At 33.1% G+C, this 23,167-nt stretch overlaps 1 protein-coding gene and 1 long non-coding RNA gene across 2 annotated transcripts in view; both read left to right on the top strand.

Moving 5' to 3' along the window:
• The first annotated feature begins 3,597 nt into the window (after positions 1 to 3,597).
• On the top strand, positions 3,598 to 5,910 carry LOC106102202. The gene is made up of 3 exons (XM_013281620.1): positions 3,598 to 4,879; positions 4,953 to 5,053; positions 5,404 to 5,910. The coding sequence occupies exons 1-3, from the start codon at positions 4,654 to 4,656 to the stop codon at positions 5,878 to 5,880; spliced, it is 804 nt and encodes a 267-aa protein (XP_013137074.1). The 5' UTR covers positions 3,598 to 4,653; the 3' UTR covers positions 5,881 to 5,910.
• Positions 5,911 to 6,789: 879 nt separating this feature from the next.
• Positions 6,790 to 23,167, top strand: part of LOC106102226 — a 36,946-nt gene continuing 20,568 nt past the window's right edge. The window contains exon 1 of the long non-coding RNA XR_001225553.1: positions 6,790 to 7,152. This is a non-coding gene — a long non-coding RNA (uncharacterized LOC106102226). The remainder of the gene's footprint in view (positions 7,153 to 23,167) is intronic.

The raw sequence follows: 23,167 nt of genomic DNA, 5'->3' as shown, positions 1-23,167 counted from the left end.
ATAATAAAGCGTAAACACACACTTCTTTGTTGCCTAAGATGTCAGCAATAGGGAATATGCATGTTTTAAAGTTGGTTTTGATATCGCGTTTACAGTAAAATACTTCAAGAGTGTATTTCTATATAAAGTAACGTAAATGAACTGTGTATTGTCAACCATATTAGATAAGCCACTTGCTTCGACCAATAGTGTGCGTTTTAGAACTTAGCGACGGAATTTGAAAAAAGACACGTTTTAATGATTCAATTTTGTCACTAAATCATATTATATTTGAAAAAATCTTTGCAGGAATGTTTTTATAGTAATAAAGTGTACTTGAAAAAAGTTTGGTACAATTTGGCGTTATATGCATATTGCCTATTCCAGCATATTTTTGAATAATTCCTTCTTTAATAAAAAGCCCTACACTTACGTCACTTTTTAGGCTATATATTTTAACGCCATTAAACTTAGGGGGTAAATACTTTGCATAAAAACCCTAATGTGACAAAGAGACCATAAGTTGCTGCCAACATCAAGGAAGCAAGGTTGCCATCTGTCATGTCATTTTGATATTTGTAATTTGACAAATGTAAACAATAAAATAGTTTTATAGCTAGTACTTCATACATCCAAAATTGATGTTTGTTAACTTAGGCTTATCGGATCTCTTTGAAATTCGTCACTGATATGGAACACTTAGGCTGAAAAGTTATTGTTTAATTCCGTGCGGAAAATGTCGCTTATCAAAGTTCATAGTATAGAAAGTGAATATTTAATTTCTCATAAATACTCCCAAAAATAGTCACCGGAAGGAAGGTTACTTCTCATTTGATTTCCTTTCTTAGGCAATACGTAGTATCAATTATGTTATGGTTAAGTGAAGATTACGACACTTGCTAATTGAAATTAATTAAAATATTCATCAAAGGTACAAGCAACAATTCGGATCGCGAAGTAAATGAGTCTGCGCCATCGCACTGGGCGCCCTATGCTGACGCCGAGCGGGACAATCATGACGTTTACCGGAGGTATGATAGAGAAAACCATATATTTCAATGTTACATACAATTTTATTTGGTTAAATTTATTAAATCGGATCATTCCCAACCGTTACCTCACTTTGTCCCCACGTGAGAATAAAAAAAATCATTCGTTCCATCTTTTAGTCCCACTATCACCAATAAGATGACAGATGGAACTGTTATGAAATTAGTTCCAACCGTCCCCTCGTTGCAAAAGGTGGGACGGATGAAACTTGGAACAGTTCCCGTGGGAACCGAGCGAGGTGATGATTGGGAATTATCCATTAAATCGATATTTTTATACAGGTACTGACTGAGGGAGAAGAGTGGCCGCACGTCTTATGGCAGCGACCATTCTTCTGAAGATGAACAAAAACCATTCTACGCTGAAGTGCCCCTCCAGACACAACCCAATTAGTGTCCGGATTGGGCTCAGTTGGGCTAGTGGTCTGGAACCAGTCCAACTAGTGTCCGGTCTGGACCTACTTGAACTAGTGACGGTCTAAAATTATTTCAACTAGTGTCCGATCTGGACTCAGATTAGCTGGTCCGGTCTGGACTAATAAATTGTGTCCGGTCTAGACCGAATATGTGTGTCACTGGCGATTGAGTGTCGAAGATATCTCGACTCTTCTAAAGATATTTCAGCTTTTTGGTTCAATTTCCTAAAGCTGAATCTTATTTATAAATAATATAATTTATTAAGACAAATTTATAGAATACCGCCTCATGTCGATCATATTTTTTTTTTGATAATCATTCTATGACTTGACAAAATTCATATATTTAAGACATCCAGACAGGGAATATTAATTATTTGTTGTTTTTTAGTTTTTTTTTCTCAGAAATTAATGTGCACAAATGATAGATTTCTACATCAAAGACTACGTTCGATGGAACGAAAATAGTTACATGAAAAAAAGTTACAATATTCACACATCTACACTATACATTTTTAATTTCAATTTCCTTTCTAATTCTACCTCAGATGGTGTTATTTATAAGCTCTTTGGGTGTCAGCATTTAAATGTACAAATTAATATCAACATGTAGAAATTCTCGTTCTTGGACAACTCTTGTTATCTAACGTTGGTTTTCACTGCCGAAGCGTCTGTGAAAAACATCACTTTTTCGAAGAGAGTGAGTGAGATAGGTATATGTTATTGTGTATCCGTCTCATCAGAGGTCTCGTCACAGACAACTTTTAGAATAAATAGAATCACATTTTAACTTCAAAAAAGGTTATCCTCAATTTGTTTTGTTTTGTATTAATTTTTATTTCTGAATGTCATAATTAAGTTTTCAAATTAATAATTATTCAATCAAAAGTACTATTTAGTAAACTTTTTTAAATGAAAGGTAATAAAAATATGAGTGTTTCTAGAAAGATACAAAGTCCAGATTTAACAAGAATCAATAAAAGAAACGTTAAGAAATACTGGTATTGCTTATTCGAGTAAGACTTTAGCTGTTTTGGGAGCTAAACAGTTACATTTAAACGTAAAACCCTCTAAATGAGGAAACCCTTAAGTTAATACAACAGAAAAAGTTGTAAAGTTTTGAGTGACACGGGATTTGTTGATATTGCTATTTCTACCATTATAATTTATTATTAATTTAATTATATTGTGGTTTACTATAAAATCTCGAAATAATGGTTATGTTCGGCTGTGTTCTGAAGCTTGCGCTGTGAATAGCAAATCGTCCTTGTGTGAAGAAAAAGGGTTACATCTATTACGATAACGACTCGTGGAATTTAAATAATAGTTATAAATATAGCCTATGTTACTCAGTGATAACATAGCTTTTTATTGGTGAAAGAATTTTTTAAATCGATCCAGTAGTTTTTGAGTTACTTCAATACATACAAATACAAATCTTTCCTCTTTATATTAGTATAGATGTAACTTTTTTTGTTAGATGTGTCGTTTTGTTCTATGTTGACATCCACTCTGATTTATTGTATCTTTCCATGTAATTAAATTCTTAAGTTACTTGTTCACCTTATAATAGTTTAAATCCATAATGACATGTAAACTATTGTATAAAAAATCAAAGATAAATATATGGTGTAGTTGTCTATATTTCCCAGAACATGCATTTTAAGTAGAGAATACAGTAGAACCTCGATAACTCAAACCTCGGTAACTTAAAAACCTCTATAACTTCAAAAAAAATAATATGTTCCCTTCACTTTAGAGCCCAAAACCTCTATAACATACACCCTTGATAACTTAAAAACCTCTATAACTTCAAAAAAAATAATATGTCCCCTTCCCATCAGAGCCCTAAACCTCTATAACATAGACCCTTGATAACTTAAAAACCTCTATAACTTCAAAAAAAATAATATGTTCCCTTCACTTCAGAGCCCAAAACCTCTATAACATAGACCCTTGATAACTTAAAACCTCTATAACTTAAAATATTTTGTGTTTCCCTTGGACTTTAACTTATCGAGGTACTAAAACAAATACAGATTTGTATTAGCTAACGAGTGAAGTAGTGACGATTTATATGTTAAATAATTTTTGACATGTACGTGAAAAAAATATTCTAACTACTGCATCATTTTTTTGACCTTTTTTTTATGCAAGTTGAAAATCTTTAAAATGTAACTAGTTTTGTCTTGACTCGTTAAATTCAATTTATTTCTGTTTAAAATATTCCTACAATATGTGTATAAACGAAGTTTTGAACTATTTTTTTTTTAAATCAATCAGTAAAAATCTATAATTGTTTTGGGAATTTAAAATATTAAGACATATAGTTACGGAAATCTATGTTATTTTTGTATATAGATATTCTAATTTCTAAAGTATAAGACATAGTCATTATGGACTTAAATTTAAATTTAATATTTGGTGGTGTAAGTTGTGAGAGAGGTTAGGTTGTATGCGAATGAAAAACATTTTGTATTTATTGTCGTTTTGTTAAGATATAGCATATTCCATTGTAAGTGTTATTATAAGGAGTGTCACGTCGCCGCGGCCGCTGGACGTCGTGCCCACACTTCCAAAATGTAATACTAAAGAGTAAAATAATGTAGAAATAAATGTAAATATTGTGCTCATGTTTTGTTTATTTCGTGCCCACTCGCGTTCAATAAACCTATTATGCAATATTCTTATGGCAATTGTGGGTAAAAATTAAAAGCAATATTATTAAACTCTTTAATAGACCAGAGGATCTATTATGATTTACGTGACGGTTGCAAAAATCTATTCGTAACGGTTTCGACGTTTGTAAGATTCGTTAGTGTATTTTACGATCAGTAGGGGCGCTGCACAAATCTAAATGTTCTCACGAATATTCATGATAAGCCCTTTGATAAGGTTCGGGCGAATCTCGAATGTTTAGATGCGTCATTTTAATTGGGGCGTCTTAACCATATAGAAATATCTGATTATTATAGTTTTATAATTCAACAATATCAGTATTCACAGGCGGTTTCCTAGCCGAGGGCATCAGCCGGAACCTCGGCAACCAGACAGCCAAAATAAATGTAGTTATCCAAGGCCGGATGCGCGCGGCAGTTCGATTGCCGCGGTCGAACGTGCCGCGCGCCTATTGGCTATTTGCCGAATACTGATCGCTTTAGTCGGCCGTTGGCGCGCTCTACAGAAGGTTGGTTCGCGCGGCAATTAGAATGGACAACGATAAATGCCGCAAACTCATACAATTATATGGGGCTAATGAGTTGATGTGGAACAGCAAATTACCTCAATACCACAATAAGATATTGAGGCTTGAGACTTGGATGGAAATAAGTAAAAAATTGAACGTTCCTATACCCGAATTAAAAAAGAAAATGACCATACTTTTGGCTTCATATAGAAGGGAAAAGTGTAGAATAATGAAAAGTCTTTCGTCTGGTAAGCATCTTTATGTTGGATTAGGATCTGACTTAAAAATGGTGGTATAACTAAAAATTTAATTTCGTTACAGGTAAAGGTGAGGTTTATGTTTCCAAGTGGTATGGTTTTGAAGACTTTAAATTTATGAAGGACAAAGAAATACCACATGAAACGTTAGACCCGGTTTATAATGTAAGTATTATTTTTAAACCTATTTCGATAAGATAACGCGCGAACTAGTAGCCATTTGTATTGGTCGCTGCGTCAATAAAAATGACAAACGGGACTTCTATAAAAGTGGCGCGTTAACTGGAAGGGTGAAGTGTATTCACCCAGTATTTTATATCATGTTTTCTACCCTTGGAGTTCATCGAAAAGAAATTATTCCTTATAATGATTTATAGAATTTTAATAATAGAATACGGCACTTATTGAGTGGATATTGATATCGTCTCTAAAACCTTATTGCTAATTCAAATATATTTAACAGATATCTAAGCGTTAGTGCATTGGAAATAATACTGATTTCATTATTTTTTTAGACAAATAATGACGCGGAATCTTTAGCTTCGGAAGAAAATAAAACAGAACCTCAAAATCCTGAAAGAAAAAAGAATAACGAAGTTGTTTTTCCTATACTTAGAGAACATCTGACACGGGGGAAAAGAAAAAGATTAAATACAGATGATTCCTCTGAGCAAAAAAAATCATTTCACAATGTACCTGAAACCACAACATCGACTGATTTATATTTCTCTTACGGGCAATACATTGCTAACGAACTCCGAAAATATGATCAACACACTTTAAGTTATGTGAAACAAGCCATAAATAATGTGATATTTGAAGCTGATATAGGGAAATATTCAAAATATGCAGTTGACCAAAATGAAGAAATATATTATAGTACGACGCCGTCCGCGTCCCCTCAGCCTACATCCTTTCCACAGGCTCCAGACCCAATTTGCACACCTAAACTTGAATCGAAGCCATCCCCTATATATAACGAAGACTTTTAAACAATAAATATTACTATTCAGTAAAAATTATTTATTTTTGTGTCAATCACGGAATAACTACTTTTTCTTACGTCTCTGAGGCTCTCTGAGTCTCTCGCTCATGAGGACTAGGAAATATGAATCTCATAGTTGCAGATATTTAGCCTACTGCCCTGATATTTCATATTATTTAACGATAAACAATTAAAACGACCAGACAAGGTCAACTGTTATTGCAATTGTTTAATTAAAACGATGTTATTATAACAAAATATTTAAAGTATTTAGTTCATGTGGTACTTCAAGGTTGATAAGGTAAATTGAGAGTTTACATTGACCCACAACCGACGTACCCAGTACTCACTAATAATATTCCAATTCTGCTTACCTTAGTTTTGTTATATACCGGCTTTGCCCAGCGATTTCAGTACTGCATTGGTTCTACAATCATGCCCAGTCAATAAATAGTTTTAGTATGAAAAGTGCATCAGACGATAAAAAAAAATGACTGACAATTACAAGGATCAACTAATAGGAATAGGTTTATTAAACGAAAAGACTAGATGTATAATACATAAATACAAATTGATGTTTCGTCTAGTGTTTTTTTTTAAAAAATACTTAGATGCACGGGTCTGTCATCCCACTCGCGAGGCATTGACCTCTGACGAAGTCCTCTATTGACATGTATCTCTTATTTGACATAATGAATGCAGAGCCGGCTCGATCCGCCTCAAAGAGGTGTCAATCATTATCTATTTGTTTGGCGAATAAATCTGTGATATACTGACGAGCGATGTCGCCAGTGTAATCAGTTTGCGCCCTTCTCACATTTTTCTGAACAAGCTCTAACATCTCTTTCGCTCGAAGTCAACGTCCCGCAGTGCGTCCTGCTCGCACGCGGGGGACGCGTCTCGCCCCTCGCTCCCCGCGCCCGCGCTCGCAGAGTGCCGCGGTCGTCCGCCGACTCGACGCGGCGCTGACGTGCGATACGCTGAACTAGTGTTTCCACCGTGAAATCACCACTGTTATTTGTTTATACCTACTTCGGATTTGATTACATGGCTTCAAGAATCTACTGTCGATCTTGTGGTGTACTGTACCTGTACGTGTGAAGTTTGAAACGACTTATATTGTGAATCGGGTCAGCCGTGCTCGTTTATGTGCTGAATGGTGATTAAAAGTAATTTACTTCGCTTTTACGGTACGGAGGGTCGGTCGGTTCGTATCGATCGCTTATCGAAACAAAGCGCTGGATTGTTTTGGCCGCGTGGAAGAGGCCGGTGCAGCTAGGTAAGATTTTTATGTATGGAGTAATAATGTAAAAGGAATGTGTATAAAATATAAGTGAACATGTACATATCGATTGCATGTGGTAAAGAGAAGGTAATTGCCCGCTCGTGAAGCTTCATAATACAATTTTAAGTTGTCTGGCATGTTTGAATTTATTGTAAGAACACGTTTCTCGTCCTCGCGACTTAACAGTACATTTTTCTGTTCGGTATCCTCACAATACGTATAACGAAGCGTAGGCTCGCCTGCGATCGTTGGGCTAATAGCTTCACATTCTGTGAGTAATGCCCTTCCCTAATGGGATAATGGCTCTCGGCCGCTGCGCTCGAAATATTTATAAAGCGGTGGAAGCGCTCCATGTCAACACGCGGTGGCTTGTTTGCCTTCCCATTTAGACTATGAGGAAGCCGATAAGGCGAGGTCTCAAGAGCCGACACTCGCAAATGCTTGTTTTTAGCTTTTTGACTTTAAACCGCATCTAGTTTACATTATTATCTTTAAAATTTTCATAATAATATCATTATTTTTTAATAGCATAACTTCATATAACATTTTGTAAGTCGTAAAAATTACACGGAAAGATAAAAATGTCTAGAAAAACTGATAAATGTCGGGTCAAGCTAATAAAGCGTGTAGAAAATAGTAACTTAAAACTAGCGATGATAAAGCATTAAAATGTCGTGAAGGCTGCTAAGCTGACGGATCATTATACCGCACTTGAAGTAATATGACTAAATAATCGGGATTCTAAATCCTGTAATCCTAATAAAACCCTTTTGCGCGGAAGCTCCAACTTGTAAACCGCCATAAATCCTTGCGGGCTAATGAATGTGTGCGAAAATGATCGTGTCACTTTATTTTTATCTTTATGGACTAAAGTTTAAAGTTCATTTTTAAAAATTGGCAATTTTTGTATAGATGTTTATAATTAAACGAATCATAATAACGTAATGTGCTGGTTGGTATCTTGGTATAATATGGATGCCGTGTTAAAATTGTATTAAATCTAATAGTTTCTTCGACGGTAAAAAATATCATAGATGCGAACTAATATTATCTTACTTCTTACTAATATTATAAATGCGAAAGTTTAGATGGATGTATGGATGTTTGTTAGTGTTTGTAGCCTAAACGGCTGAACGGATCTCCATAAAATTTGGCACAGGTTTAGAGCATAGTCTGGAAGAACACATAGGCTACTTTTTATCCCGGGATAAGTTACGGTTCCCGTGGGATGCAGTAATTTAGTTTTTTTATGTTTACTCGATCATTCTGCAACGGTTCAACATATCTTATTGAAATTCGGCACAGATGTAAAAAGTAAAGTCTGGAGTATACATGGGATAAGCTTCATCCCCGAGGTGTCCGGTTCCCGAGGGATACGTAGCTTTTTGTTATTTATATAGTTCGTATGTTTTCTAATACCACGCGGACGAAGTCGCGGGCAACAGCTCGTACATATCATAATTCAAAAAGGAAATAGTACTAACCGTCCCTTTAAAATACGAATAACAAAGCAAAAAAAACCTTACAGTTTTAATTAAAAAGAAATGACGATGCAAATACCAAGGTATCATAAGCTTGACGCAGTCAACATCTTCAGTACTTTCCAGAATGTTCGGTCAATAGTTTCCGTAATTACGAGACATCGGTACAAAGAAAGGCGCTCCACGCTTGACATACGTCGCTTTCTTTCCAAGACTTTCTAAATCTAGGAAAAAAGATGACGTTAAGGCAAAAAAAGACTGCATTTGCATTTACGTCAATCTAATTAAAGTAATACGATTGTTATAGATTGTGTTTACTGCAGGTGTGTACAATAATGGATTACGTACAGAGTTGCAAGTAACTTGCAAACATTGTTGAATACATGTAAATAATGGTCATCATTTTCAACCGTAGGATTTTCTTTTAATATGACGCAATCCGATGTAATTCATGTATAAAATGCATGTATTATGTATGTAATTAATTCAAACAAAACAATTTATCACTCAAATAATGTCCAACTATTGAAATTATATAATTAAACAAGAATCAATTATATGAAATGGCGGTTGGCGCTGACATCCCATTAACTTGCATAAGCCATTAAATCGATTGCATAAAGGTTTTCGTGAACACTAAATACCAACATCGTTTACTTTTAATGTATTGATGTTGTAAATACATAAACATGTCTATATAAGTATAAGAAGATTTAAACATCTTAATTACACTCGCAATCTATATATAATAAAAAAAAAAAATGTCCTAAGCTAAATTTTTTATAACAAACGAAAAAATGTTTTTTTTTTATCTTATAGACAAGAACGCTAATTTTTATGATTCTCTGCACAATTCATTTTTTCTACATTTGATAACGTAAATCTTTTAATAGGTCGTAAATTTGTAAAAGTACCATCCAAGATAACCAATTAAGACAAAACTAATTACGAATCTCATTAACTTCGTCTGCTTACTCGCAGACAAATATGTTTTAAATTAACTCTTATTGACAATTTAATGATATATTGTTAACTATTATTTTTCCATACATTTTATTTACAATAGTTAACAATAAGTAAAGAAAATAAAAATGACCCCAAATTTCGTTACGCGTTTTTGAACTAAACTATTTAACTACGTCGTAATCTCAGACTCCAAAAAATCAACCAAACCAAACCCACCTGCACTACCTTTCGTATAAAAAAAGAATTATCAGAATCTGTCCACTAGCGGCGGAGTTATGCCGTAACACACATAAAAAAAACATACAGACGAATTGAGTACCTCGTCCAAAAAGGTAAAGAAATGTATATTGAATACTGTAGCCAAATTTGTCTTGGTGCAACCTCGCATCTCGCTCGACGGGGAGGCGGTGCTAAAAGGTTAATTCATGACACGACTAAAGTCAATTTGCACGGTCTTGTAGCGGAAAGTGGCTAGCCTCTTGCTTTAAACGATATATTGGACAGTAGGAATTAAATGTTGTAAGCCCATGATTTAGTTTCAAGAATCACGTTTTGTTACATATTTTAATACGTCTTGAGACATGACTAGGATAATTAAGGAATAAGTATGGTCTAAAACTTATCAAGTTATCGTTATTTCTAAATTGAAGACTATAAATCATATCATGTATACTTCTATACTATTATAATAAAGCGTAAACACACACTTCTTTGTTGCCTAACATGTCAGCAATTACAATATATTTTTGAATAATTCTTATTATAATAAAAAACCCTACACTTACGTCACGCTTTAGACTATATATGTTCACGCCATTAAACTTAGGGAGTAAATATTTTGGATAAAGACCCTAATGTGGGAAAGAGATCATAAGTTGCTGCCAACATCAAGAAAGCAAGATTGCTAAGGTTTGTCATGTCATATCATTTTGACATTTGCAATTGATTATTTGACAAATGTAAACGATAAAATGAAGTTTTTATAATCTCCTGCGGATGAAGCCACATGGGAATAGCTAGTACTATTATAAATGTCAACGTTTAGATGGGTGGATGTTTGTTAGAGTTTGTAGCCTAAACGGGTGAACGAATTTCCATGAAATTTGATATAGATTTGGACGATAGTCTGGAAGAACACAGGATACTCAATTTTTTTTTATCCCACGCGGCCAGAGTCGCGGGCGAAAGCTAGTGAATAATATAATTGATCAATAACGCTGAGAATGTTAGGCTACCAAAGATGTTTTGTCTACAATTGTTTCTCTCTTAAAGTGATGAAGACTTATTTGACATCTTTGTAAATGAAATTTCTCTGTTTATTATCCTTTTAAATATTTAAGTTATCTGGTGAATTTATTCCGTGCAAATTACATCTTTTACACCACTTTTATGTTCACGTTTGATTAAATTTGTAACGAGTGCGGGGGAATTTGGTCGTTCACTTCAACTTTGAGCTATGAAAAGACTAACTTTTAGGTTATGTTTAACTGTCTCAAGAATTAAATATTTATTGATGACTTTAGGTTTTAGTATGTTTGATTTAACGTAAATATAAATATCTTAACGATAAAAAACATAATTAAAAAGATAAATAACCATCTTGAAAGTTATAACGCGAATGCTGGTTTTTATGAGATTACTAGGTTTCAACTGGATTCGCGCGGAATTATAAAAAACAAAAGCCTATGTCTTCTTCCAGACTATCCTCCACATCTATCTCAACGTTTATTCAAGTCCGTTAAACCGTTTAGGCTACAAACTCTAACAAACATCCATCCATCTAAACTTGCGCATTTATAATATTAGTAAGATTAAAACAAAGAAACAATAAACGTAATATCAGATTTGAATAAACCATTATTGGAATAAGTTGAATTGTAAGGCTTTCATTAATGTTGATATTATTCCTAGAAATGGTATTCAGTAGTATTAAAAGCGTAGTAAAGCGTTGAACCTTGTTTGTTCTTTTTTAATCGTTCTGAGAACGTTTTAGCTTTCTTAAGATTCTTTAAGTCGATCGTAATCTTGTACTTTTTATTCCGGGTACGTTTTTATTCCTTTCATTCTTAATATAATTTGTAGACTTCTGTGAAATGTTTACTATTACGGATTAAATTTGAATTTTATATATACTATACCTTGCTAGGTCTTATCTAGAATGACGTTTAAATTTTAGGGACCCTAGATTTTAGGCTTCCTAGAACTAAATTGAATGAATAGGAATAGGAATTAAATTTAATTCGTTTAATGGATGTTTGTTTCTGTATATCTCCAGAACAAATCAACGGATCTCGCTGAAAGGCACTCACAGAACATAGCCGCTAAGAACACATAGGCTACTGATTTTTTTTTCCGTACAGACGGAGTCATGGATGACAGCCAGTATAATGTTTATAGAAAAATACGCATTCATACAAATGACCTCTATTGGAGATACGAGAACACTAACGTTGTCTGTATTCTACCTTTTGACCGACTTCACAAAAGAAGGAGGTACTCAATTTGTCTGTAAGGTTTTTTTGTTCATTGTTTTTTTATTAGTTAAAGCAATATTGAAATAACATTTAAACCACTTCTTATATTTGGTATCTTTGTTATAAAGATCAATACATTAATTTATGTGTCCGTCGTTTCGGCAGATAATTTAAGTGTCGCCGTCCCAAATCTATAATGACTTCAATTCTGTTTCGTAACTAAAATACGTTGAACGAATCCTAAAAGGTTATTGGAATAACATGTTGCTCTTCATCTTATTAATATTATTAATACGAAATTTTAGACGGATGGTTTTTAGAGTTTGTAGCCTAAACTGCTGAACGGATCTCGATGAAATTTGACATAAATGTAGAGGATAGTCTGGAAGAACACCTGGGCTACTAACCTATGATTTTGGAAAGGAAGTCCTGGGCGAAAGCTAGGATATTATATTTTTGTTGTCACTTTAAAATGTTAGTGATATTAACGTAATATTTTTTAATATAAAGTTACGGGTTTCAACATCATGTTTTAATGCTTTTAGAATTTTATGAAAGAAATTATTATTATTGTTAGCAGTTTGGCATCTTGTTTAACTTTATAAAAGGCTTTTTTTACCAAAGACCGAATTACGCACGTATTGTAGGACAAGTGCGTTGTGAATATCAACTTTAAGTGGGATGTTATAAAGTGTATGTTCGCTTGATATCCATTCGACCGTATCTGCTGCACTCAAAATATTTAACATGTTATTTCTTCTTATTAAGCCGAGCTCGTTGTATATTTAAATTTGAACCTGAACATTTTAATGGCCGTGCCGGATGCTACTGGCGATGTGATGCGCATTTATTTTCATTATGTTCAAACTATTAAATAAAAGATATTCAATTATTTATGACGCATTATGTTTTAATTGACCGACTTCACAAAAGGAGGTACTCAATTCGTCTGTATATTTTTTTTGTGTGTTACGGCATAACTCCGCCCTAGGTAGACCAATTTTTTTTAACTCCATTGATAAGCATACAAATTATGACTTCGAATACGCTAGTGAAACGTATGAATATTTTTATAACTGGCTGTTGCTCGCGTCTTTACCTGCATTAAAATAAAAAAAATCGTGTATATTACTTACTAATAACGTTGCTTTTTATTGGTGAAAGAATTTTAGAAATCGTCCCAATAGTTTTTGAGTTATTTCAAAAATACAAATCTTTCCTCTTTATAATATTGATATGGAAGAAGAAGGGGTAGACGAGCAGCGGTTACTCCGAGGTGATTGGTGACCAACAGCGATACCAGAGGAACAACGAGATGCCCGCCTTTGAGACAGTGGTATGCTCACTTTTTAAAAAACCCTAAGTCAACGTAACTTTAAAACTAAAGATGACTTTTATCTTAAGTTATGGTTAACCTATATTCAATGTTTCCATTTATTTGATGACAAATTAGGTTATTCTCGTATAATGTAAAAAAAAAACAAATGTTTACGAAACTTAAAATGTTAGTAAAATTGTTTTCAATCTTTGTTAACTAACTTAAGGCCGTTGTAACTAATAGAAAAATCAATATATTTGTGAGACAAATTTAATTCATGCTCATAATATTAATTTGTACGCTTTAACGCGTAGAAATATAAAATTGTTTACGATTTTTATAACCTCGACTAAAAGAAATTACAACTATGATATTGAATCTGTGAAGATTTATATTACGATTAAGCTAACTGAAGGTAATTTGCTATAAAACTGGATTTTTTATAAAGCAAAAAAATATGGTAATTTGCCCAGGTTTTAAAAAAAAACTTGTAGGAATACAGTTGGTGTGAAACAAAAAATAATTACAGCTTCTCAAAGTTAGAGAGAAAAGTTTTATTTTAAGAACATTTTCAATGTTTTTTTATTTATTTTTCGTGTGAGTTATTCCAAAAAATGGGATAACGGTACAAAAGCTTAATTATTTCTTTCGTTCAGAAGAAAAATTACCACAGTAAGCATATTACTTTTGACGAACAAACAAATCTTAGCCGAAACTGTGATTTTTAGGATGTTTTTTTTATTTTTTATATATAAGAAGGGGCCAACGAGCGGCGGGAACACATAGTGGTCATTTTTTTTTACAAATAAGTCAATAACTTTAAAAGTATAGAGAATCGGGCAACATACTATACCCTTAAACGATAGCTATTGAGGTCCTCTAACAACACAAAGCCGTATACAGGTTGATTTTTATCCGTCCGTTAAGAATCATCCTGTATATCTTTCTCACATATGATCTTATGCGTATTTTGATACATTAACAGAAAACTATTTTGTATGTATAATTTAATAGTGTTAAAGTATTTTTAACTAACATTAAGATAAAAGTGACGTATAGAAACATTTATAGCTCAATTATACGTATATAATGCAAATTAATAGATCATTTAAGATAAATATCATGGCGATAGGCTACAAATTCCTTAACCACTGGACACGAATTTAAATATATTTACATTTATTTTATTGAATTAATGTATGAAATGATATCACAATTTTATACATGCTTATTTTGTTTTTAGCTATAACTAAAGCTTACTGTTATAAAATATACATTTAATGTGGAATTAAAAAAAAACAGAAGTGAGTAGCCTATGGTTCTTCCATATTATCATCTACTATACTGAATTTCATCGAAATCCGTTCAGCCATTTAGGCTACAAACTCTAACAAACATCCATCCATCTAAACTTTCGCATTTACAATATTAGTATGATTAAACTATTCATTTTTTTTTTTATTTAAAACCGTATCGAATTAAATCACGATTCATGTCGAAATTAATCCTGTTATAAAAAAGGCCGTTGTTAAAGATAAGCGTTTAATATTTTATTTTTATTATTTACACAACGTAATACCTAACCAAAATCACCCGAGGTACTGGCAACTTGACACCGTATAAAACTTTTATGCTAGCTACACAAGGGATAAGAACTATAAGGCAATAGGAACTGCAGTAACGTTTCTCTTTGAAAAGCTATAATGTCTAAATATCGGTGTCACTGTCGTGTCAGTCAAAGTAGATTTATTACTTAAACTTTACTACTTTCAATTGTCATGGTAAAAATATAGAAAGTCCTACGCAGAACTTCATACTTCGGCTGACACCGACATCGAAGTATTGGACATTATAGACATAACAGCTACAATAAGGGAGGTTTAAGTAACTCGAGGAATTATTTCGTTACTTTTTAGTGTATTATTTTTTGAGAATAAATTGTTTATAGTGTATTTTGTTTGGAAGTCGTTTTTTTTATTATTTTAATTTTGATGATACCGATAATATCATTAATCGAATATTACTTTGTCTACGTTTTCGGCATGTGAATTTAATCTCGGTACTGCAATAACCTACTACACTACCACTGTTCTACCCTTGTGTGGAACTATCATAGATCTCAGGAGCGAGTGGTCTCACAAAGGATTTAGTGAAGAGCGCCGAGTGCCGTAAACTGCGCCGTCGAACTGAATGGCACTTGGAATTGATAAGTAGGCGTGCCCCGTCCGCCTCGCACGGCACAGCTCGCAACAAACTAGTTGTACAACAAACAGACTTGTTATACTCTACACGTCTCTTGATAACATACTATTGATTTATGTGAAACGAAAAACTACTTAGCATCTTCTAGTCTCCTGGTACTTTAAGATTTGTCAAAGTTTATTTGCTCCTTTATTCTTTGGTATTTATGTTTTTTCTCGTGTTTACTAAAAATGTTTTATTTAAGCATCATCCAAAGTAAAAAGGCTAAGTACTCTTCCGCTAGTATCTTTGTTATAAGTTATTTTTATTAATTAAATGTTTACTTTTATTAATTCTCATTAAACAAGTTTAAGCTGTAACCGGTGTAAATTATATTCCAAATTAACATTTTGGACATCGCTTAGATATCTAATTGGAACTTGATATAAGGTTTCACAAGAAATTAATGTTGGGTTCGCTTACCATTATTTTATATTCAATTTATGAATTTCATAATTTCAACCTTACCGACGACGTTTTGTTATTTACTTCTCTATTAATTTTAAATTCAACAAAAGCAATTAATTAGATCTTGTTATTTGTTTACTATCTGTTTTGTATTCTTAGAATTTCATCTCCGTTCACATGTTTGTTTTATATTATAACTCAAAGGTTATCAGAAACATTCATGTATTGAATCTTCTGTTATATAAAAACATAAGTCCGAGAAAACTTTGGCTTATATTGTAATCCAATCAATCAGAGATGTTTGAAATTTTCCTTATCTTTGTATTTGTAACTTAATTTCTTACGTTCATAAAACTATCTATTTTAATACATCAGTGAAACACTGTCTTAAAGTATTAACATCTTTCGCCCGCGACTCCGTCCGCGGGGTATTAAAAAGAAAACAAAAGCCAGTAGCCTGTGTTCTTCCAGACTATCTTCTACATGTATGCCAAATTTCATCAAGATCCGTTCAGCAGTTTAGGCTATAAACTCTATTAATCCATTCATCCATCTGAATTTTCGCATTTATAATATTAGTAAGATAAACCAGATGTAACAATATTATTTAATTCCACGCGGACTGAGTCGCGGGCGAAAACTAGTTAAGAATAAAACAGATGTCAGTTTATTTTATAATTTTAATATTTAATCAGTGGAAACCACAGTAAATGCATATTAAATTCTACATGTAATATGTATGCTCTGAAAGCCTTCAATAAACGAATCCGGTACAGTAATTGACTATTCGGCTTTGAATAGTGAACGTTATAAAGTGAATTAAAGAGTACCAAATGAACGGCCAACTTTATTGGGCAATGTACTGCTAATTGAGTTGATATATTTGAGAATCGTTTATTAACAATTTATCGATGAATTGGTTGTGTAATTACTTTTTAAGTGCCATAAATAATATTACAAATGCAAAAGTTTAGATAGATGTATCGATAAATGGATGTTTGTAACCTAAACTGCTGAATGGATTTCGATGAAATTTGACACATATGTAGAACATAATCTGAAACACATACGCTACTTACTAAGTGTTTTTTCTTATTTCACGCGGACGACGTCGCGGGCGAAAGCTAGTCAATAAATAATTTTAAATGTTAATGATTAATACTATCCAATAGTATATTTTCTAAATACATAAGTTAAAATCAAGAAATAATTACAAGTGCTGGAAAATAAAACAATACCTGTCTGGTATAGAAAAAGTAAAATTGCCAAAAAACTAGAATATAAATTAAAGAAAGAATTTAATGTAAGTATTGTTATTAAATGGCATTTGTATTGTGTGGCCTTTGTATCGATACATCTAAATTATAGGACAAATTGATGTTCAGCGCCTTCTGAGAAGGCAATTAGTTACCGGCGAAGACAAAACCGGATCCCACGCGACCGCAAAATCACATCTCACAAGTTCCACTGCAACACTTGTATTACGTATTGCCATCCCTTTTCTTTCTCATCGACAGGACAGAGACCACAATATTTAACAGTGCAATCGAAATCGTAATATAAGTCTCAAGTTCCACTTCGACATTTTTGGAACATATTGTTCTCTCTTCCTGAGTAAAATACTTTATTTATTGTTAATACAGTTGTACCTCGATAAGTTAAAGTCCAAGGGAAACACAAAATATTTTAAGTTATAGAGGTTTTAAGTCATCAAGGGTCTATGTTGTTGAGGTTTTGGATTCTGATGGGAAGGGAATATATTTTTTGAAGTTATAGAGGTTTTTAAGTTACCGAGGTTTGAGTTATCCAGGTTCTACTGTATTAAGTAAATGTTAGTTTTTAACTTTAGCGATAAAATTGCAACCGATGTCACGTGTTTGTAACTTAATTAAGTCGAGTTTAGTATTGTTACTGGTATTGTATTTATAAATAAGCTATTAATAATAACTATACTTAGTATAAATTGTTCTTTTTAAAAATCTTATGTATTTTTTTATATCTAAAACATTACAAATTCTCACGAAAAATGTTTTCTTAATTCTATAAATGTGTAAGAGCTCAACATACTTACGTCGAGATTCTAAAAGCTGTTCGCATTTTCTTATTTTAAATATATTCCAAGATTTCATGATATGAAAAGAGGTATTACGTTATAAAAAAGAGTTCTCCTTATTCACGGCAGCTTTAGACGTCTTTTATCTTCATTTTTTTTCCATCCCAGACGCGCTCCGCAAAATACCTTCATAAACGGCTTTTATTCCGATACATGTTTTTATTACTTTATCATGTTATTGTATTATCTTGGTTTTTTTATGAAATAATTTTATAACACATATTTTTTAAACGTAACAAACATAACGTCAATAAGTAAACGGAATTTTGAATTATGCAAATTGATTCAAACTAACTTCATGTTAAATTTTAATTACTACTTTTGTTTCTATTTAATAATTGTTTTTTTTTTAATGTTTGCAAGACGCTTGATAACGGAAGTGATTGACGTTTTATTTATGTAAAGGTTGTTCCGTTACACGCATGATATAATATCGATTCGTGTAAGTATTGCTTTTTGTTTCTAGATTATCGACTCTGACACTTGATAACATCTCAGTGCGGATTAATTGAAAGCCCTGTCGCATGTGAAACACGCCTACCAAGCTCCACAAATCTTTTTTTGTTCTTCCATTGTCTGATTCTCTCTTTGTTTTTAATTTTTTTCTTTTGTGGCTTTTTCATATCCTCCCGTTTTCCGCTTGGATTAGTTTTAATATCTCACCAAAGACTTGTTAGAAATATCCTACATTGCAATACGAATCTGAAGAATTTTTACCATAGACAAGTTGAACTTTTTTCGCTAAATCTCGAAAAATTGTTGCAATATCACTTCTTTATCTCACAAAATAACTATAAATGTGAAACATAATGGCCGCCATCGATGATATTTGACGTTCTTTTGTTTATTTTCGACGTTGAATCGAGATTTAGTTGTGGAGGAATATAAAATCGTTTCTTTTAGTGGGAGTTGGATGTTCGTGTTAGGGTCTGAGGGGTCGCGGGTCCGCCCACAAGCAATTTGCCTCCGGGCCGTGGCCCTCGCCTCTCCCGCCAGACTTGTTCTCTAAACGCTATGCTAATGTAATGAGGCTACACTTAACGGCCTACGGGCGATTTCAAATTTTCAATGAGCCATTTATGTCGGCGAATCTATAAGATAATTTGATTGTCTATTGACTTTTAATCTCGGAATGTTTATGCTAATGTGATATATTATTATTTATGTTTATAGCGGTTGCGTAATAGTTGACTAAACAGCTATTTGAGATTTAAAGTCATCAATTAGGATGTCAAAACAATATTGGATGTTGGTTAATTATCTACAGTCTTAAGTTCTTATTAGCATTAAGCTATTCTTAGGTAAGCTTTGTTCTATTCCGTAGTATAAAAGGTAATGTGAATAACGTTAACTTAATGTAAGGCGTAGCTTTTTGCGGTAAGAACAATACAGCATTAGTGTTATGAGGATTTCATGTGAAGTTACGTCACACGGCCTCAGTAATGTCGCTGAGAAAGAGGCGGGAAATGGCAAAACAAATGTGAGAGCTGTTATCTACGCATCAACTGAGCGCAGTGATTTACGACGCGGCTGTTTCGCACATGCGGTAACGGTACTGGCGAAATGACGTGTCGTGTTCACGATATGTTAAATGTTACAACATGTGTACAAATTAAACAGCGTCGCCGAACGGACGAACAATGGATACTGCTTTGATAATGGATACTGTAGTGTGTATTGATGTTTCTACTAATAGATAAGACACTAGTCTCTAATACTCACATGTGTTATAGAGAACCTTGCCTTTTAACATAATCAGTGCGTAACAGGTCGATATCGGCCTGACGCGGTTCTTAAGCTAGTATGGACGTAAAAAACTATGTCCCACTCGCTAGTGCAAAACGATTATCTTAAGTGCATACATTAAATTACGTAGCAATTTAATCCTAGTGCTGGTAGGTCTAAAATGACCTGCCACGCACTGGCCGAAATATCATTGGGGGCGCATTTTGGCCCGCCGCCGCACCAGATGAAGAATTATAATTTTACTTGTCGCAGTAAACATGATAATATAACATTTGCACTATTCTAACTAAGCCTAATCTTTGTGAAAATAATGTACAGACTAATTCTAAGTCTGACAGGAATGAGTACTCTCTATTGAATTATTTAGTAATCAGTTAAGATGAGAGCGTATGAGTGAATTAAACGTGCATGCCAGTTCACTAATCGCTCCAATACATCAGCATAGCTCAGAACTGCGCCAACGTGGTTTAATTAAAGCCAATTACACATCGCGATTACACCGTCCCGTTTCACGTTTAGTCAATAATGGGCTCGTTCACACTGTTACGTGCTGCTGGCAATATAATTATCGAAAGTGTTATAATTTATTATAGCTTAGTGTAGAGTAATTTATATTATAAACTAGCCATTGCGTGACTAAAATTAACGCTATTTTTTAATTCTAGTCTGTCATAGATACTAAAATTCGTCGAAATTCATCCTAACAAAGAAGAAACTTATGTAATGACCAAGTCTCGGAACTCGGAAATTTAAGTTACTCGAACTAAGTTTCTTAGTAGTTAAATCGTTTTACGTTTGAAACTGATAAATTCACTGTTTCTTTTCGTAGTTTAGTGTAGAGGTAGTCTCGGTTTCGATCGAGCCGATATACGCCCACATAGGAAACACAATGTGGATATAAATCGAGTTAGTAAGCCGGAACGTTTTTATAAGCATTGTAAGACATCTTTGTAGTACAGTTCATGCCCAGAGGCTGTAAACTAAGATATTGAGTTAGGTGTTTAATATGAAAACGAGAATAATGGTTTGACATTATAATATTATAATTATCTGTTATAACTTGTAGATTTTAAAAGATGTAAAAATAGAAATAACATGTAAACATCTTAAGGTTTGATGTTAGTGTTTAATAGTACTATTAAGTTAATACAAAATGTAGTTCAAGGTTTTCTATAACAATAATTGGAATGCGGGACGGATTTCACTAGAATTCAAATGTAACATTAACAATTTCGTATTAACTTATCGCTTTCACGTTGTAATGTTGGTTATAAATAAAATAAAGTTTGTGTTGGAGCAAAAACAATATACGGGTTATATTAATTACAGCGCTTTATCAAATTGTCAGTAACGATAACCCGTTGATTGCGGCCATGTAAGAAATTCCATTATGTCTAATAGACTAATCAATAACCAAGTGTTAAATGGAAAGTTTCTGCTACGACATTTGTGCATCTATGAACTTTTGTCTTTTTTTTACTTACCTAGTTAATTTTAATTTATCTCCACTTAAAAAAAAAGATGAGGATAATAAAATATTAACTATTATGTGACATCGTTTAAGTTTTTTTTTAATTTAATGGAAAACCAATCAGGCGTAGCGATCGAATGTACCAGGGAGGCATGAGCACGCAGGCAGCGAGACGACACGAAGGTCGCCGGCGGAACCAGTTTGCCGGGACGAGGCAAGGTGCCGCCGGCCGGGTTAAGTTCACCATATTAGCATCATCGCCCGCCCTTTTATGTCCGCTTATCTCCCATTCTAGGCAATGGCCCTTTTCAATTGTAATTGTAAACCAGCGCCCTATGGCGCCTCCTATCTGATTCCGGAGATTTTTTACCTTTTACGATACATCATTAATTAGTAAACTACTATTTTTTGTAGAATCCGGTAAAACAAAATTGTTACTAATGGTTTGTTCTCTGCATGTCCTGAATAGGTTAGTCGTTATATGTCTACTGAAAATATGCGCTACAAAGCAGCATAAGCAGTGTCGTATTCGTGTTTTACTGCCAAATCGACGGAAAATATAAATATTCCGTTGGCCGGTTTTATGTTACCCGCTAATTGATGCAGCGAATAATAAAACCGTGACATTAATTTTTAATATTTTCACACATTTAATTAAATTCCGGTTTCTTATTTCTTTCTAATATTTACTAAATTCATTATATTTTTAACCTTACTAATTCTGAAACCTTTATTTTTGAAGTTTATTTTTTATTTTTGGAAAATTTTACCGACTTTACTTATATGTAAAATGATGAATTTTTTTCGAGAAAAAATATAGTGTGTCGTTACATTGTCTATGTGAAAACAGTTGATAACATCATACTAATATTATAAATGCGAATGTTCAGATTGATGGATGAATGGATGGATGTTTGTTAGAGTTTGTAGTCTAAACGGCTTAACGGATTTCGATAAAATTTGGCATAGATGTAGAGGATAGTCTGGAAGAACATAAGCTACTTTTGTTTTGTTTTTTTAAGCTTTTAAGTTTTTGTAAGCATTTGTTTTTTTTTTAATTCCGCGCTGTTTGAGTTACGAGCTAAAGCTAGTTAATAAATAAAAAACGAATGTAATTTAAAAAGAAAAAATATACGAGTAGTACGTATTCAGTTGGCATAGGTCGATGTTGTCACATTCGGGCCGTGTGTGGAAGCGCGTGTTTATAAATATTTTACATATTTCATGTGACTGCACTAAAACGGGAATTATTTAACTTTCAGCAACCGTATACGTTGTAAATTCGAACGTTATTAGTTCGAAAACGTGTCTTTTTGCTTTTCATTTTTATCCAGAATATTTACGATTGCTGTTATTATTGCTTTTGAAAATTACTGGTTACTTTTTTTTTAATCTATACTAATATAAAGCGTAAACACACACTTCTTTGTGGCGTAAGATGTCAGCAATTACAGCATATTTTTGAATAATACTTATTTTAATAAAAACCATTACACTTACGTCACGGTATGTATTTTCACGCTATTAAACTTAGGGGGTAAATAAACTGGAAAAAACCATTACGTGGGAACGGGATCATATACTATGGTAACGATAATTTTGGCCTTTGCAATTGAGAATTTGAACAAAATATAAACAATTATAGTTTCTTTTTTAATTTCATGCGGTTGAAGCCGCACGTGAACAGCTAGTTTTAGATAAAAATGTTTCCTCGTTACAAAACCTTTTTTGTTAAACTGTAACAAAATAATTGATAAGAAATACTAAATTCTATATATAGCTAAGTATCGT

The sequence above is a fragment of the Papilio polytes genome, unplaced genomic scaffold, assembly GCF_000836215.1.
Source record: "Papilio polytes unplaced genomic scaffold, Ppol_1.0 DF823923.1, whole genome shotgun sequence".
Classification (NCBI taxonomy): Eukaryota; Metazoa; Arthropoda; class Insecta; order Lepidoptera; family Papilionidae; genus Papilio; species Papilio polytes.
The sequence above is the reverse complement of the archived record's forward strand: the minus strand, read 5'-3'. Positions and strand labels throughout refer to the sequence as shown.

Coding starts and splice junctions, on each gene's coding strand:
- LOC106102202 (XM_013281620.1), top strand. CDS start 4,654: ATGGACAACGATAAATGCCGCAAACTCATACAATTATATGGGGCTAAT. Junction 4,880..4,952: donor AATGAAAAGTCTTTCGTCTG/GTAAGCATCTTT, acceptor ATTTCGTTACAG/GTAAAGGTGAGGTTTATGTT. Junction 5,054..5,403: donor CGTTAGACCCGGTTTATAAT/GTAAGTATTATT, acceptor TTATTTTTTTAG/ACAAATAATGACGCGGAATC.